Source organism: Hemiscyllium ocellatum, chromosome 28 (genome assembly GCF_020745735.1).
Source record: "Hemiscyllium ocellatum isolate sHemOce1 chromosome 28, sHemOce1.pat.X.cur, whole genome shotgun sequence".
In the NCBI taxonomy this organism is placed as follows: domain Eukaryota; kingdom Metazoa; phylum Chordata; class Chondrichthyes; order Orectolobiformes; family Hemiscylliidae; genus Hemiscyllium; species Hemiscyllium ocellatum.
The window spans coordinates 35030828-35049986 of record NC_083428.1 but is presented as its reverse complement, the minus strand read 5'-3'; the positions used below and the strand labels follow the sequence as shown (position 1 = coordinate 35049986).

Genomic DNA, 19159 nt, shown 5'->3' with positions numbered 1-19159 from the left:
CAATCCTGTGTATACACATCCCCAAAAGTGGCTCCACCAACACATTTATGAATCCCTTATATAACTCACTCTGGAATCCATCTGGCCCCAGTGCTTTGCCACCCTGGAGATGCTTTACTGCTTCCTGCACCTCTTGTATTTTCATAGGCACATTTAACAGGGAGGCCTGTTCTGTTTTTATACTGAGGAGATCCAGGTTCTCCAAAAAAGGACTGCATGCTCGCTGCACCGTCTTCACCGCCCTTCGACTGGTATAATTCAACAAAGTATTCCCTAAATCTAACATTGACCTCCTTCAACTCATGGGTAGCTGTGCCAGCCTTCTCTCTAACAGACACAATGGATTGGGAAGCATTTTTCTTTCTAGCCAGATATCTACTTGGCTTATCTCCAAATTCAAACAATCTTTATTTAGCATAGGAGACCTTTTTTTTTGCATACCTGTGTGTGTAATGAGTCAAGAGTAGCCCGGAGAGCTGTGACCCGCTGTAGCTTGACCAATGAAGGCCTATTATAATATATTTCCTCAGCTACCTTCAGACGGGCCTCCAGCATCTGTTGCAGCTCCTCCCTCTGCCTCCTTCTAGTGGTTGAATACAAAATGATCAGGCCTCGTATATATGCCTTAGTGGCCTCCCAAAGTATTGCCGGATTACTGGCCATACCTGAGTTGATATCCCAGAAGGCCCCAAACTCTCTTGTGATGTACTCAACAAATTTGCTATCCCTTAACAGGAATGGGTCCATGTGCCAGTGCCGTACATCAGCCTTGATTTTAACACCTAAATACATTGGCGCAGGGTCCGAGATAGTTATATTCCTAATTTTGCAAGCCAATGTTCTGTCCAAACAGACCAACAGCATAAGAAACATGTCAATTAGTGTGTGGCACTTGTATGGGTTGGAATAAAAAGTAAAGTCTCTTTCATTAAGATGGAGATGCCTCCACACACCCACTAATCCCAGCTCCTCATCCATGCCCACCAACTGTCCAGATTCTGCGGGTGTACCTGTGAGGCCTTTTGGCATTCTGTCTACCCCAGGATCCATTAGGCGGTTAAAACCCCCTCCTATGATTGTGCGGTGCACCCCAAGATTCACTAAATTAGCAACTGCATTAATTAGAAATTTAAGAGGGTGCGCTGGGGGCAATAGGCATTCAGGACGCCATACTCTTCTCCATGTATTAGAGCTTTAAGAATGATGAACCGTCCATGTTTGTCCTTAATTTGCTCAGTTACCTGGAATGGGATGTTCCTTCTTTGCAAAAGGAGGAGAAGAATACCCCATTATAACCCCCCGCCTGCTGCAGTTTCAGATGTTCCTTATCAGTTAAATGCATCTCCTGCAGGAGGGCGATGTCAACCCTTTCCTTCCTAAGGCTTGACAGCCCCTTTCTTCTTTTAATGGGGAGATGGCTTCCTTTTACATTCCAGGTGCACCACCTAAACAGATCATTACCCATGGTCATCCAGGGCAGCCCGTGGTTTCCCAAGAAGAGGAAGCTTATCTGAGGAACAGTGAGCGAAGATGACATTAACTCTATAAAGTCTAAAAACTAATCCTATAAAAGCTACTATAACTAAAAAGACTAACCACTACATTTAACTTTAACATACACCCAAAGAAACACCAATTCTCTAGAGATCTCCCCCCTTGCCCATAGGGAGCACTCCTCCCAATCCTTGCTACCATCCTGGCTCCTTCCAGTTGAGGCCACGCCCCAGTCCCAGGCAATGCACAGATAAAGGAAACGTATTTACATTCTGAGAGTTAACAATGGACACCCACCCTCCCCCCTCCACACCTCTTCTCCATACATCTTAACCACAGATATAGCCACCCCCAATCCAAAAACAGCAGCAAAATAAAAACCCCAGACAACAACCAACTGACCAAAAAGTTTAATAAATCAGGTTTTACACCAAGGCAGTACAAAAGCTATAAAACCGACAACCAAAAAAGGAGATGGAGAAATAAAAAAGAGGCAGAAAAAAATAAAGAAAAACTGCACCATTGTCTATAATGGTGCCCCTCCCTCCTCCCCACCTCATGGCCCCTGTCCTGACCTGAGTCCTTTATTTCAAAGAGTTCACAAAGTCCTTTGCTTTTTCTGCGAAATCAAAATTATGTATCGTCCCTCTGTGAGCAAAATGCAACATTGCCAGGTACCTCAAGGAATATTGAATGTTCAGATCCGTTAATTTTCTCTTAACTTCATCAAATGCCTTTCTCTTCTTAATTATGGCTCCTGAGAAGTGTTGAAAAAACATTATTCTTGAGCCATTGTATATTGAAGTCTGTGGATCTCTTCGCAGTCTTCTTGTTGTCTCAATCACTAACTGTTTTTCTTTATAGTGCTGGAGTGGCACCAGGACCGGGTGGGGGTGTGGGTCTGGTTGGACCTGAGCATTGTGATCCAATGGGCCCGTTCCACACTCACTAGGCCCACACTCACCTCCAGCCTTAGGAAGTTCGGGAGCCATTTCTCCAAGAATCCAATGAGGTCCTCACCTTCCCCGCACTCTGGGAGACCCACGAGCCGTAAGATTTTTCTTTTACTTTTGTTTTCCAGGTTGTCCACTTGTTCCTGAAGGACCCAAACCTGTTCTTCCAGCATTCGGATCCTTCCTCCCTTCGCCACGGTCTCTGATGCTGCGGCCCTCTGTTCCACTGCTTCCACTCTTCAGTCCAGTGTTTGAATCTCCAGCTCATGCTTCTTTGCATGGCAGATATTGGCTCCATCGCTGCTTCAATCTTTTCTCGGAGTTTGGCAAACTCTGAGAGCAGATGCTGCTGCCCAATTAAATCCAAAGGGGGCACTCCGGGAGTTTGAACAATGGTTACGGGCTCCCCCGACAGAGTAGGGAGTTCCCTGCCTCCTGGGCTCCTTTTGCCCTTTTTCCTTTATTTGCCTTCATCCTGATCTTTCAGCTGTCAAATCACAATTTTAGCAGCTCTAGATGTTCAATAACTTTAAATTATCGATATTTCTCCTAGGGTGTTAATGGGTGGTTGGCGGGGGGGGGGCGGAGGGGTGGTGGTGGTAAAGGTCCACTTTGCCTGGGGGTATAGCACAGAGCCCCACACAGCAGATCTCTTCCCTTAATAGATTAGCAAATCTTCATGCTAGGATATTGGACCATTTCCAGTACACGCGAACCCCATCCTTTTTGAGTAGATTTCTTCTGCCCCAGAAGACATCCCAATGATCCAAGAACCTGAATCCCTGAACATTATGTTGCCTCTTCAGCCCTGAGTCTATCTTGTTTGTCATTTGAAGTTTGCACTGGGGGTTGGGGGGGGGGGGGGGGTAGTGGTAAACCAGAGATTCTTACTTTTGAGGTTCTGTTTTTTTTAATCTTCTACCTAACCTCTTATATTCACTCTGTGAAGTCATAATCTTTTCCTTAACCAAGTCATCCCTACCAATGTGCACAATAACTTCCAGTTTCTTAATCTTTCCTTTAACATTATACTTCAAATGTCTTGAGACACTGTTAATCCTGGCAGATTCATACTCAATGCTGCAGAATCTACTGTGTCTTTGACAGGAGAGTCCCCGAGAGCAATTATTCTTTTAAAGTTTGTCAAATCCCACTTAACGTAAGATTCATTCTTAGTGCCCAAGATCTAATTATTTTTTCTATTTTCTCCTGAGAGACTATCCCTTTCAACAATACCCGAAACTGAGTAACTATCTGAGAGAGGAATAGCCACAGGAGACTTCTGAACTACCTTCTTACCCTTCCTGACAGTCATCCATTTATCTGACTGCTCCTGCTGTCTAATCACTTCTCTAAATCTACTAAGCCATCTCACGCTCAATGACAATAAGCCTAAAAATGAAGCAACCTGCAATAGCACCTTATATATAAAATAAACAACCTTTCTGAGTTACTATTAAGCCTGCAAAAATAATAAATAAAAAAAATCTTAAATAAAATCAACCACTTAGCTGAATAATCGAATTTTTAAAAAAAATTCCTGCTCAAGTGGTCCACCAGGTAAAAACAATGACTGCAGATGCTGGAAACCAGATTCTGGATTAGTGGTGCTGGAAAAGCACAGCAGTTCAGGCAGCATCCAAGGAGCAGTAAAATCGACATTTCGGGTAAAAGTCCTTCATCAGGAATACAGGCATAATACAGGGATTAAAAAAAAAATCTCTCTCCACCCTTCAGGCACTCTGCCTGTATTCCTGGTGAAGGGCTTTTGCCCAAAACGTCGATTTTACTGCTCCTCAGATGCCTGAATTGCTGTGCTTTTCCAGCACCACGAATACAGCAAGTGGTCCACCAGTCAGCTTTAATTTTTCTGATTTAAAAAATCTTACCCCAGAGCTGTCTACATTTAGGCCTCTCCAAAAGCTCCATAAACATAAGTGTGTTTTAAAAAACTCTCCTCCTCAATTTAAAAAGAAACTTTAGCGAAGTTAGAAATTTTTTGGTGGATAACTTTAGGGCGAAAAAAATTGAGCCATCAACTTATAGGCCTCTCCAAAAGATTTGTTGACATAACTCAGTTTGGAAAAGAATGCTTTTTTTTAAACGTTATTTGTTGAGATTTTGAGTATAAAACAACTAAAAATGAATCAAAATAAAAACTTCAAATTACTGAAATGTAGTAACCGTGAGAAATCCAGAAATAAATCTGGAGATAAGCCTGACTCTCAGAAGCAGCTACAAGATCCAGGCTACTATCAGTCCACCATTTTGGAACAAAATCGAATACCTTCAACATCCAGTGAAATAACAAAGTGGCATTTTCTCGTGACTGAGGTACAACCCTTACTGATATTCAAGGTTTCCTAGGATAAAGCACTTGGCCAATCTTTGAGAGACCACACCTAGACATTCAAGATATGTGTTGTTCACTATCAAATAGGATAGTTTGTTGCCTCATGGTGACATTAGGGATAAAGCAATTCATTTTAAAATCTCATCGATATCCAGCAATAACTTACCTTCACAGTCACCCAGGTGGGTTGTATTTCCATGCTCGACATCTTGTTCAAATGGAATACTGCAGGGGTGCAACAAGAAACATTTAACACTTCATGCCCAATTTGGGTAACAATTCATTATTACCTTCTCTATTGGCAACTTTATAATTGATCCTAGATTAGGTTGAACATACGAAAGATTACAAATTTGCATTTAAATACATCAATTAGTGGGCACAATATTAATCATTATCAAATGACAACTACAAACCCGACAGACAAAAAATATTTAGTGATTCTTCATTATTTGTGTAGATCTTTTAAGATTGCAAAATAACAGGGAAAAGTTTTCAGGACAAGGATGGTCCTGTAAGTGGGTGACTCCCTAGTGAACCAGTCAGAAGACAATAGGAAGTGAGATACCCTTAAGAAACCAATTATAAGTTGAACACATACCACAAGCAAATCTGATACTGATTATATGCTATGCATGCATTGGCAAGCTAATTAGGATTCAGGCATGTCACTGGTCCCGATAGAAGTGGTAGCTAACAATATTCCTGTGTACAGCACTAGGAAGACAGAAGAAGGATCTCAGTCAACTGAACAAGCCAAAAGGTATGCATTATCTCAGCCAAAAGATTCAAACTTGTATCCTGACATGGACTAACTGATCCACTGCCTATATTAAATATTATATTAACTGATCATGATAAACTGAAGGAATTCTGAAAGACATAACAGCCACTCCAAAAACTTGAATTGGAAATGTGGAAACCCTAATGTAAAATAAAGACTATGGATAGGTTGTGCATTTTGAACATATTTTTAAATGTTTTGTCTCTGGAAATTTCATGAAACGACCGTACGTTGTGAGCAAAGTGACCTTGAAACATTACCGTAACAGGCCAGTCTGATTGATTTGGGATGTGCACCATCCAACAGTGAATCCCTCCCATTCTGAAACACAGCTCAAACCACAAATGTTCATGTGATTCTACCTGGTTCCTGGTTCCAAGTATGCACACACTCCATCTCCAACCCAGCCACAGTACGGGTCACGAGTACCGATGCAGCTCCTTTAGAAACAACATTGGACAATGTCATTAATTCTACAGTCTGATATAGAGAAAACACAGTACAATATACAGATCGCACCTTGAACAAGCTCCAAAACTGTGCAGCTAATGAAACACATTGCGAGATTTGTTGCAGTAATGTTTCTTCTCTTTGGTATGATAGTTACACAAAATACAACAAAGTTTGTTTCATCCACTCTCCTGAATGTATTACCATTTGCTCAGATATGGTTCCACAGAATATCCAACCAAGCAGCACATCTTTATGTGTAAATTTTGGTAAGCTACTTGATTGTAGGAGTTCACGCTAATCTCAACCTGTGTCCAAACATGAATTTGCAGCGAACAGTGCTAAACAGTGAGATCATTGGTTGATTTTTACACCCTAACCCGAGGTAAATGCAGAAGTTGAAATGAGATAGCTCATCACAGACCAAGGAGTGAATTAATAAATTTATGACTTGTACAATTCAGCCCGCTCATACTATAGTGCACAGGCATTGCAGAGATGAGGCAGATTCCCAAGAAAACACCTGATACAATGAACTCTTTTCTAAACTGTTGAATACTGGGCTGGAGTAGGACTGCAGATTTTGATAGCTATATGCAATGACCATCAAATAATACTGGGATGCAATGGTTTTATTTCTTTGCTGGCTTGTGTGTACATTGCTTGAAAACAGTTTACTTAGATTAGGTAATGGTGCTGTGAGGATGTTGTGAATGTTGCCTTAAAGATCAGAAAGCACTTATGCAAAACTACATCACAGGAGATTAAATGGATAGGATGGAATTCATGACTGAGATGGATTATAGATCAAAACATATTAAATGAGTGGGACTGAATCATGGATAGATTGTTCGGGGTGTGTGGAAAGAGATTAAATGAGTAGGGTAGCAGTCAATACTAGAGTAGATGTACAAGCTGTGGAAGCAGTAGGTTTGATGGACCATGTAATTGTTGCTTGTTCTGTGTGTTTTGATGATCTCTCAGGCCAATGATTGCACATCAATGATTATATGCCAATGATTATATATTCGACATGGGTTCCTAGATGCTTATTGATTTACTCACTTTACTTCTTAGTTTTGGTTCTGAAATTTATAGTTCCCCTCCTGACTCCATGCTGTGTAATTCTGGTTGAGAAAAGGTGTGTATACCCTTCAGTTCATTAAGTGATTGAGAAGTTTTAGACCTTAGGAAATTCATGGCTAACTCACTTTTCCATCTTGACATTTGGCTGATGCTGTCAAACTCTTCACAGCTAATTGTTCAGCCAGTACCCAAATAAGCTGTGTTTGCTGAGCTGATACTGAAGCTGATGGGGCCAGCACAGCAATTCAAGGCTGAAGATGCAACAATGTTTCCTGATTCTATTACTGTCTTATGCTCCTGCTGACAAAATATCTACCACCTTGTGCCAACATTAAACGGTTCCCCAGCAGCCAATTTAGTAATGTCTCCCACGTGGCTCATCCTTAATTATGGATTCCATTACCAGAACTTGAACTTTTATGATTGTCCCAAAGTGGTTTCAGCTGAAGTACTTTTCAAATGTAGCCTCCATCTTAATGTTAGAAATGCAGAAGTCAATTCTCACACAGGCAAGGTCCCACAGATAGTCATGATAATAACCACATAATTTGCTTTAATGATGTTGATTGATGGACATTAGGGAGAGTTCCCGTGTTCTTCTTCAATATAGTGCCGAGATCTTTTTGGTTCATCCGAGTTTAATACAACAAACAAAAGAGAAGACATTTGATAGTGTAGCAGTCTCTCAGTCTGCATTGTACATTTTGGATCTAAAGTTATTTGGGGTGAAACTTGAAGCCATAACTTTCTGATTTAGAGGTTGCAAAGATACCAAATGAGTGAGGACTACCATTAAGCCAATGACCCACAGTTATTAATGAACTTCTCCCTTCAACCTGCCACAACCATTTTACTGGACACTTGTAATGGCATCAACTCCAGATGGACAACGGTATGATGAGCACTTACAGTTCTCTTGGTATCACACTGACATGCCCACTTTTCTTAGCGAAGATTAGACTCTGGAGGCTGACAGTATCCATTAACTGTGCAGGTCTGACTCAGCCTTGAGTCAACATGCACATTTTCAGCAGAAGGCTGTGATGAAGATCGTGCTGAATAGTACATTATTTTTTTACCCGATTAATAAATGTTGACTGGGCTGGTCTGACCTGCTGAAACTTTCCTTAAAACTGTTAGGATTTACTTTACAAAGAGCCTCAAATTCCAGTGCAATCACAATATAATTCAGGCCCTGATCTAAAAGTGAAAGGACAACATTTCTTAATCATTTTAATACTTAGAAACCCCAACTCTTCCAAAATTTTGACTTGAAGTGAGCTGAATGTTTCACACTGGATTAAATTTACTTGCTGAACTTATAATTTCCTTAGAACTGAGCATTATTTTAGCAATCTGGCAAGAAACTAACTTTGTTAAAGCTTCCATTTTGCACGTTTTAATTAAATGCTGATCAGACCTCATGTAATCTTCTCTCAACGTTAACCTTTCCTTTCAGTTGGAAGCAGTACAAACTCATTTTGCTTTCCCACTGCCCTCCAAAACCTCCACCAGACACATTCAGCTTCGAGCCAATTTTGATTTGAGCCAATTTTGTTTTCCCGCTCCTTCCCCCTCTAGTCTGAGTTTCACATCATTACAAAGTGAAAAAAAGGCATGAATAAAAAAACGTGTCAAGCTTCATTCGGCAGAGTAACGAAGCAGTGAATTCTAATGTGGACCTGCTGTTCAGCACAGGGCTTTTCTCTGTGGTTTGAACAGTGTGCTTGCTGCTATTGACATACAGTCTGGATTTGTGTTGAATCGCACTGTGAGAGTTGGCAGAGTAATTTTTTTAAAGGCCTTGCAAACCATGGTAGTTCATTCAAAATACCAAGTTCTGAAGAGGGGGCTTTCCAATCCAGTCTCATTCATGTGGATGAGAATTATCTTTGCAACTACAGAATTCATTCTGCAATAGACAAGTAAATGCACAGAACTGAAGTGGCATTGCTACTCAGTTTACTGGATACTTAATGTTCCATTGTTTGGGTGTTTTCTAAAATGAAGCCCAACTTGAAAGGATTGAATTCAAGTCTCTTTAAATACTGAGCAAATAGCAGCTGAATCTTAATGAGATAGAAACAGAGAAAAAAGGAACAGGAGTAGGCCATTTGGCCCTTGAGGTAAAAACAATGACTGCAGATGCTGGAAACCAGATTCTGGATTAGTGGTGCTGGAAAAGCACATCAGTTCAGGCAGCATCCAAGGAGCAGCAAAATCGACGTTTTGGGCAAAAGACCTTCATCAGGAGTAAAGGCAGAGAGCCTGAAGCGTGGAGAGATAAGCTAGGTGGGGGTGGGGAGAAAGTAGCATGGAGTACAATAGGTGAATAGGGGAGGGGATGAAGGTGATAGGTCAGGGAGGAGAGTGGAGTGGATAAGTGGAAAAGAAGATAGGAAGGTAGGACAAGTCATGGGGACAGTGCTGAGCTGGAAGGTTGGAACTAGGGTGAGGTGGGGGAAGGGGAAATGAGGAAACTGTTGAAGTCCACATTGATGCCCTGGGGTTGAAGTGTTCCGAGGCAGAAGACAAGGCGTTCTTCCTCCAGGCATCTGGTGGTGAGGGAGCGGCGGTGAAGGAGGCCCAGGACCTCCATGTCCCCAGCACAGTGGGAGGGGGAGTTGAAATGTTGGGCCACAGGGCGGTGTGGTTGATTGGTGCGGGTGTCCCAGAGATGTTCCCTAAAGCGCTCTGCTAGGAGGCGTCCAGTCTCCCCAGTGTAGAGGAGACCGCATTGGGAGCAACGGATGCAATAAATGATATTGGTGGATGTGCAGGTAAAACTTTGATGGATGTGGAAGGCTCCTGTAGGGCCTTGGATGGAGGTGAGGGAGGAGGTGTGGGCGCAGGTTTTGCAGTTCCTGCGGTGGCAGGGGAAGGTGTCAGGATGGGAGGGTTGGTTGTAGGGGGGCATGGACCTGACCAGGTAGTCACGGAGGGAACGGTCTTTGCGGAAGGTGGAAAGGAATTTGGCCCTTGAACCTGCTCCATCATTCAATACGATGATCCATCTCTGTCCCCTGTTTCTCTCCATTCTCTTTAGCTAACCCCTGTGAGCTGCATTCAAACACAACAGGGTTTGCTTGTCATATTCCCTGCATAGCTGGTCCTGCCTGCCATTGGCATTCGGTACCCACTTAAGGGACTCAGTTGGCAGCAAGCTGGTAAGGCTAGCTACAGGCCTTCCATCCATGGACCTCTTTATTGTGCAAAAGAGACAAAGTCCTCATCTGCCTGGTTATCTGCCCACTCCCACCATCAAACCTGTTGTGGTGGGTGGGAGAGGTTCACAAAATTCCATTCAAACTTTTACTTGATCTCCTTATTTTTCATTTCTGTCTTCTGTTCAGAAAGCACCAATTTTTTAATTGGCATTTTGCTTCAATACATTATCCACTAACCATTTCTCCACCTGTGAAAATTGTCAATGGTGGCAGGCTATCTGAGTGAAAGAGAAATCAGAATTGATTCAGTCTTCATGTGAATTTTTCCAACAAGCCATTGATTAGGACCAACCCATATTTGTTGAGCCATCACAAATTATAAGAGTTGAGGCTTGTGCAAGTTCACAACATCACTGAGCTAACAGTGAACTTTCAATGTGTTATAAAATTGAAGGTGTGTATTGTAGCTTTAAGAGAGAGTGAATTCTGTTCTGAACTGTGAGACTACAAGCACCTGTGTGTATGACTAGATGGCAGTCTTAGAGTGCACTGGAAAATTGAAAAATGTAACATTTGGCTGTGAAATGGATACCTCAGTTTTGGTTGCTGTTTTGACAACAGTTTGAATTTAACCAATCAGTTTAAATTATGTCCCAGGATACTAAAACCCAATCAAGTTTGAATTTATTGTTTTGCCAGCAGTGAACCAATGAAATGATCCGATGTGGGGGGTGGGATAAAATGTGGACATGTTGAAAACTTGTCAGCAACTGCTGTGAAGAGAGAAACTCATGGCGAGTTAATTGCCCATCTAACAGCTTGCTCTCAAAGAAATTAGAAAACTCTCTATCAAAGGTACTTGTTCATGAGAAACACACTTGCAGTAAAAAAAGATGATCCAGAGAACTCAGCAGCCAGAAGAGGGAAGACACAGAAGAAGACATTGACTGTGTGATTTTGAAATTAAGTTGATGTAATTTTAATGAGTGTCTTATTGAAACAGCATATTGTTGTAGAGCAGGAGGAAGATAGTAAGCAGTTAAGAGAAAGGAGGCCTTAGATTCGTGAATAAGTTTTGTTTAATTGTCACTTTTAGAGGTAGAAAATAAATTGTTTTTCTTTAAATAGTGGAATATGGGAGTTCAGTCACTCATTTTAACAGATTATGAGGTAACACAAGTTGTTCTGGGTGTTTTGGGTTAATTATCAGAGGGGTTCACCTCAATGTTGGTAACATCTAACTGGTTGCACAAGTCAGACATCCAATACCCCTTCTCTCATGAAGTCTGAGATCCCATAATAAAAGGGACAGCAACCTCATTGAATCAAAATTAAACAGGAAAACCAAGAGACAGTAAGATGAAGGAATTCAGAAAAAAATCATGATGAAACCTATCTATAATCCTGGGCAGCACCCATGGCTCGGGATGTGACCAGTGTTGATGATCTTGGTTCAAGCTTTGATGATGATAATTGATGGCATTATTATGCTCTGTTACCTGAGACCTTTGGCTTCAAATTAAATAAACAAACTAATAGCTTAGAGATAGCTCTATTAATCAGTGGAAAATAGTAATTAGGAAGGGATCAATAGTGTTTTTCGCTGTTAAGGTCAGTAGTCCTGTGAAAAAGCTAAACAGTTTGTAAAAGAATGTATTTAAATTCTGTTTCTTTCATGCATTTCTGTATAAGTTTAAACACTATAACACAGTTTCTAAGTGAATCATTGTAATTTTGCAAGCTTGTTTGTAACTTCATGGAACTGTATTAGTCTGAACCATATAAATTGGTAAGATGTCTGATGTGTAAGAACTTTATCTTTAGAAATAAACACTAATGCCAGATATTGAAAATGAATTGAAAATCAATTACATGTCCTGGTACTTGGGGGTCAATTGGCTCAAATATTTGGAAAGGAGGTAACGAATTATATGGTCTTTGAAAGAAGTTTGAATCCATGTTCTTTGTGGTGGAAAGGAAACAGATCCAATAAGAGGAACTACTTCTACTTGAGATCTGTGTACAAAAAGTCTGAAGAGGCAAAATGATTTTAAGACATCAGAATTTGAGAGGACTACAAAACAACTCAGGTCTGGAGTTTTCATGCTTCGTTATCTATAGCTAAAACAGGGAAATATTACCTGTTTAACTGCTAAGTTTACCAAGTCACATTACAAGCCAAATAAATCTTCCCATTCTACCACAATTTTGACAGTCTTGCTGTTGACTGTGTTTTATTACATGCAAAGGGTTGTGGGAGAAATTCTCCTGGCTGTTAACTTTTTGTTTATTCACTCACAGGATGAGGGTGTTGCTGGCTGGACAGCATTTATTACCCATCCCTAAATGCCTAGAGGGTAATTAAGAGTCAACCACATTGCTATGGGTCTGGAATCACATGTAGGCCAGAACAGGTTATGAAGGCAGTTTCCTTCCCTAAAGGACACTAGTGAATTAGATGGATTTTTCCTGACAATCAACAATAGATTAATGGCCATCATTAGACCCTTAATTCCAGATATTTGATTGAATTCAAATTCTACCACCTGCTGTAACAGGATTTGAACCTGGATCTTGGGAATGTTACCTGGGTTTCTGGATTAACAGTCCAGTGATAATATCACTAGGCCATCACCTCCCCTGCAGCTAGTCATCATTATCCAGTAATGTCGATTGGGAAAATGTGTTGAGTGTGGATGCTTGACAAGTTCAGAATTAGACTTGCCATTGTAAAATGGATTACCGGGACACAATACTAATGCTCACAATATACAGCTGCTTGAGAGAGGTTGTCTCGATCTCAGCTGTGCTTGCTGAAGCAGGCAGAAACCATACATTGATATAATGCCTTTTCACAGTTTGGATGTTGCAAAGTGCAGTACGGTCAATTCACTTCAGTTAAATTTATTTCTTTCATTGCTTTATGCAAGTGTAATCACTGTAGCTACTTAGACAAACACTGTAACTAATTGCTCTCATCAATGCACCACACACAGCAAATGAGATGAATAAACAGATCTATGATTTTGGCAATGTTGGATTGAGAGGTGAGTGTTGATTAGGAATTTCACTGAATGAATCTTTCTTGTTTTCTTCAATAATACTATCTCCAAAACAGGTAGTTTAAGATCACATCTAAAAGCTGACATTCCTAACAGTGCAGCACTTTCCCAAGACTGCAAAGTGGTGTCAGCCTTTATTACACACTTAAATCATAAATGGATCGTGAAAACATGACCTCCTGGTTTAGATGAAGATTGTCTGGGTGAGACAGAAGAAAAGAAAATGGAAACAGAACTGGGGAAATACATTTCCAAATCATCTGAAAATGCTACTCCTGTGCTTCAAAACTTCCAAGCCTTGCAGAGATTGATACATTGGGACTTACTTCATGCAAACAGCGTGCTGCTGGCAATGGGCAAATGCCACACGCATGACACAAGAGGGAAATGCAACCAACAGTGTCCCACTGATCTTATCGAGTTCCATTCCCACAATCCTCCGGTTCTGTCGTCCATTGCTGTCACATCTGGAATGAAGAACAGTTACCTCAAGTAATTCTGAATCAGCTTTTTGGGATAGAATGATTAAAAAGAAGAAAATTTACATTTATATAATATCCTTTTGTCAGGGCACATCAACGTGGGTCACACACAATGAAGTAATCTTGAAGTAAGGGTGACTACACAGAAGATGTCACCAGCTATTCTGTATTTAGTATTGTTCCAAAAAAAAAGCAACTAGATGAATGACGAGTACTGATAATATGGCAATGAATCTATCAGCAGTTATAATTTGACACAATCGGTCAGCAATTCTTTACCCTTTCCTCCCGAAATGATGATTTTTTTTGTGGGGTACCATTTTAAAAGTGCATTAGTGACATTAGACTGCAGTTTAATCTGCATATTGACTGTCTTCTGAAATACGTTGACCTTAATTTCCTTGTTTAGACCTTTCTTTCAAAGCTTGCTGCTCATCCAGTCTGAAGAAGAGCAGTTTGTGTTCAATCAATACCTATCAACATTAATTTTAAATAATTGTGTCAGTGGTCCTTTCTAATCCTGTGTTCTGAGAAGAAAGATGTAAAATCTTCTTTACCTTTCTTCAGGTACTTTTTGCAATTTTTCTAGGTCATTGACTTTTATATGTACAGAGACCAAGATACCAAGGGGCAAGGGAAAGTGAAAGTTGTGTTTAATTCCTGAAATTATCTGAATTTAATTTCAAAGGTTTAATTCACCCCTTTAGATTGCTGTTTACCGGTTGTAGTGTTTATTTTGTCTTCTTGTTTTGTTTCCACTTTTGAAGGTATTTTGGTGTATACGTTGAGGCAGTGCATATTCAGCAAATGTGACTTCACTTGATTTGTGTCCCTTTTCCTGTCTAGCTTTACCCCCTGCTGACTTTTGTTGGGTAGTCTTCCAGAATGTTGGAAGTTGTCTAGTAATTTGTTGGAGTGAAAGCATTTTTTTTGTGAGAGTCTGGATACTAGGGGCTGGCAGGATAGTCGTGTGCAAAGCTCACTGTCAAACCTAAATGTACTCTTGCTGAAAACTTGCTTGCATGGGTCAAAAAAATAGTTCACCAGGGATACTTTGGCAATTTGTTGCAGCCTTAGCCTCCCTCTGATCAGTGAACAAAACACACACCATGCATCGGAAATAGTACTTCCCTGGTTTGTATTATCACACTGGGATGTATAATACTTATTCAACCAATCAAAGCAGACCCTGAAGTAATTTCCCATGTGTTCTCCAAGCCTCATCTTTTGTAAACTTATGCAGCACATCTTTTACGATCAAAATGCGCAAGCTCGTAATTGACCCAGATTCTTACAAGTACTAATTGCTGCTGGTTAGCCTTTCAACATAACGTTGTGTCATCTGCAAAGTTAGCTGTCATATTAATAAATGGACCTCAATCAGGACATTCATGAAGATTACTTAGGATTTAAGATTGCTCCCAAAGGCATTCTGCCTCTCAGTTCTTGCCAACAAGAAAGCCACTCTTTGCTGTTTCACCTACTAGCTATTTTTTTTCTATTCCATTATGGATTTCACATTTATTTCCATGTATTTTAGCTTCTAGACAGCACTGCTGTAATATTTTTGGTGAGTCCAAATAAACAAATATTCCTATTACCATGCATTTCAGTGCATCGCTTGGAGAAAAGCAACAACACTTATATTAAAATGGCACCTTTAACATAGAACAAAACATCCATTCACAGGAGGACCATGAAACAAAGAGTGACACACAGCTACGTAAGGGGATATTAGGTCAGATGACCTAAAGCTTGGTCAAAAAGTAATTTTAAGGAGGAAAGGGAGGTGGAGCGGCAGAGAAGTGCAGGTATGGAATTCTAGATTTTGGACTCTATGCAGCTGAAGGTACCAGTGAATGTATAATTATATTTGGAAACACACAGCAAGCCAAAATTAGACAATATCTTGAAGACTCGTGGGTGTGGGGGAGATTATGAAGCTGTTGAGGCCTGAGGCCATGGAGAGATTGGAAAACAGGGTTGAAAATTTTAAAATCAAAGCGTCGCTTGACAAGGAATCAATATACGACGATGCACAGGGATGGTCGAGCTAGGGATTTGCTGTACGTTATGATACAAGCATTGGAGTTTTGGACAATTTTATGTTTATGGAGCATAGGACATGGTAAGTCATCTGGGTGTGAAAACATGAAGATATGATTTGCATTGGAGGTAAATGAGAACATAAAGAGAAAAGTCCACGTACATCGTTTAGGCGCTGGAAAAGCACAGCAGGTCATGGAGCATCCGAGGAGCAGAAGAATCGATGTTTCGGGTGTAGGCTCTTTGTCAGGAATGTGGGGGGGGGGGGTGAGAAGGGGGCTGAGAGATAAATAGGAGGCTGGGGGTGAGGGGAAGGTAGCTGGGAAGACGATAGTTAGATGCGGTTGGGGGGAGGTGATGGTGATAGGTCAGAGGGGAGGGTGGAGTGGATAGATGGTAAGGAAGATGGACAGGTAGGACATTTCAAGGGGGCGGTGCTGAGTTAGAGGGTTGGATCTGGGATGAGGTGGGGGCAAGGGGAGATGAGGAAATTGTGAAGATGACATTGAAGCTGTGTGGTTGGAAGGTCACAAGGTAGATGATGAGGTGTTCTTCCTCTGACGTGGCTTAGATTTGGTGGTGGAGGAGGCCCAGGACTTGCATGTCCATGGTGGAGTGGGAGGGAAGTTGAAGTGACTGGCCATAGGGCGGTGGGGTTGCTGGTTCATGTGTCCCAGAGATGTTCCCTGAAATGTTCTGCATGTTGGCGTCCTGTCTCCCCAATGTAGAGGAGACCACATCAAAAGCAATGGACATAGTAGATGAGTTGTTTGGATGTGCAGGAAAATCTCTGTTGGATGTGGAAGGAACCTTTCGGGCCTTGGATGGAGGTGAAGGGAAGGTGTGGGTGCGGGCTTTATACCTCTTGCAGTGGCAAGGGAAGGTGTCAGGAATGGAGGGTGGGTTGATGGTGAGCATGGGCCTAATGAGGGATTCGCGGAGGGAATGGTCTCTGCGAAATGCTGAATGGGGTGGGGAGGGAAATATATCTCTGGTGGTGGGGTCTGACTGTAAGTGGCAGAAGTGGCAGAGGATGATGCACTGTATCCAGAGATTAGTGGGGTGAGAAGTGAGGACCGGGGGATTCTGTCCTTGTCATGGTTGGAGAGAATCGATTCAAGGGCAGAAGTGCAGGAAGTAGAGGAGATGCCTGGAGGGCACTGTTGAACATGTGTGAGGGGCAATTGCGGTCCTTGATGTAGGAGGCCATCTGGGATATACTGGAGTGGAATTGCTCCATCTGGGAGCAGATACAGCAGAGGCAGAGGAATTGGGAGTAAGGGATACTGCTTTTTCGGAGCTGGGGGCAGGGGAGAGGTGGGAGGAGATGTAGCTGTGAGAGTTGGTGGGTTTGAGATAGATGTCCATGTTGAGTCAGTTGCTGGAGATGGAAACAGAGAGGTCCAGGAAAGGGAGAGAGGTGTCTGAGATGGTCCAGGTGAACTTGAGGTCAGGTGAATGGGATTCGTGAAGTTGATGAACTGTTCAACTCCCTGTGGGAGCATGAAGTGGCACTGATCAAGTCATTAATGTTGCGGAGGAAGAGGTGGGGAATGGTGCTGGTGTAATTGTGGAGGATGGACTGTTCCACGTATCTGATGAAGAGACAGGCATAGCTGGGGCCCATGTGGGTGCCCATGGCTACTCCTTTGGTCTAAAGGAAGTGGGAGGATTCGAAGGAGAAGTTGTTGAGAGTGAGGACCAGTTATGCCAAACAACTGAGTGTGTCGGGTGGAGGGTTACTGGTTTGGTCAGTGGGAGAGGAAGAAATGGCAGATGGACTGGATGTCCATGGTGAAGATGGAATATTGGGGGCCAGGGAAACGATAGTCATGGATGAGGTTGAGGGCGTGAGTGATGTCCTGAATAGATGCGAGGTGTTCCTGGACCAAGGGTGATAGGACAATGTCAAGATGTGAGGAAATATGTTTGATTGAGACAAAACACAAGAGAATGCTATAAACCAAATTATGCCTGTAAATTGTAGGACGAAGGCATGTTTTGGGAAGGTAAAAAGTGGCACAAATTTGAGATCTTGGGAAGCAGTGAGTTGGAGTGAGGGGTGTGCAATGATTTTAATAACAATTAAATGAAGACTTAGGAATAGAGTAGGGAAGGGTGAAAATAGTATACAATGGAGTATTTGTATTTGAATTGAATGAAGGAGATAATTTCATTAGAGTAATAATTTAATGGTATTAATATATTACACATATTAAATACACAGAGACAGGGACAGAAAAGAAAGGTTGCAATGGAGAGACAGAGATTAGAAGCTAAAACGTTGTCTGAAGCTACTAAATTGGATTACAGATCTCTTAATCTCTGATGTTTGTGCCTTTTTTTGTAATTAATCACAAGCATCTTTTCAAGTGCATGTAGTGAATAAAGTATTACTTACTTCTCTGGGCTGTAAGCATCAAAATGTTCTAGAAATAGACTGCGATTGGCAAAGTTTGCATTTGCAGTTGGTCTAATGAGGAATTTAAGAATAATTCCAGTTTCAGAGCCGAGGAACACCACTGTGTAATTCTTAAAGGGTCCAGCCTCTGTATCCACCACAATCTTGTTCAGTCGATCCCTAGGTATTAAAAAAAGGCTAAAGTAGAGATAAAAATTGAAAGGTTTCCAGAGATGTTTTATACAAGAGAAACTCTATTTACATTTTTATTCCACCTGTAAAATACCCAGATATTGCTCATTAATTTGCAGTATTAAATATTAGCCCCTCATCAGATTATCTAACATTTAAAGCCAATATTTGTTAGAAGTTTCCAGAATTTGTTAATCAAATCTACTACCTGTCAGTTCAAGGTTTTATTTTAAAACTTGAAGGAATGGAAATGTGTGAGAGAGGGTGTGTATGTGTGTGCTTGCATATATGCGTAAATGTACATGTGTATGTACATGTGTGCACATGTACGTCAAAGTGTATGTCTATGTGAGTGTATGTCTGTAAATATCTATGTATGTGTGTTTGAAAGATAAATTATTAAGCAGACTGAACACAATGCATCCAATGCTGTCTAATGAATAACCACTTAAAATTTTCCTAGCATATTCTGTTAGAACATTCTAGTTAGCAATAAAGGGAAATAACTATGTTAATGATAACAAAGAAGATAATGGTACATTAATAGTCACATGCCATTGAGACTTGAAAGGGAGAAGATTACAGCTTGAGAGCTGTAATCAGTATTCTGCACATAATGTAGAGAAAGAGTTCACAGACTTGTTGCAAGTGAAAGAGAGTCATAAACTCATAGAGTGCCACAGCACAGA

General features: G+C 41.2%; 1 protein-coding gene across 1 annotated transcript in view; it reads right to left on the bottom strand.

The window, feature by feature from the left end:
• The window catches only part of sema6bb (sema domain, transmembrane domain (TM), and cytoplasmic domain, (semaphorin) 6Bb), a 257488-nt gene that overhangs the window by 13210 nt on the left and 225119 nt on the right, over nt 1-19159 (bottom strand). Inside the window, exons 10-13 of the mRNA XM_060846599.1 lie at nt 18279-18458; nt 13676-13816; nt 5947-6024; nt 4967-5025 (exon numbers count right to left, since the gene is read on the bottom strand). Of these exons, the coding sequence (XP_060702582.1) occupies nt 4967-5025; nt 5947-6024; nt 13676-13816; nt 18279-18458 (458 nt within the window). The remainder of the gene's footprint in view (nt 1-4966; nt 5026-5946; nt 6025-13675; nt 13817-18278; nt 18459-19159) is intronic.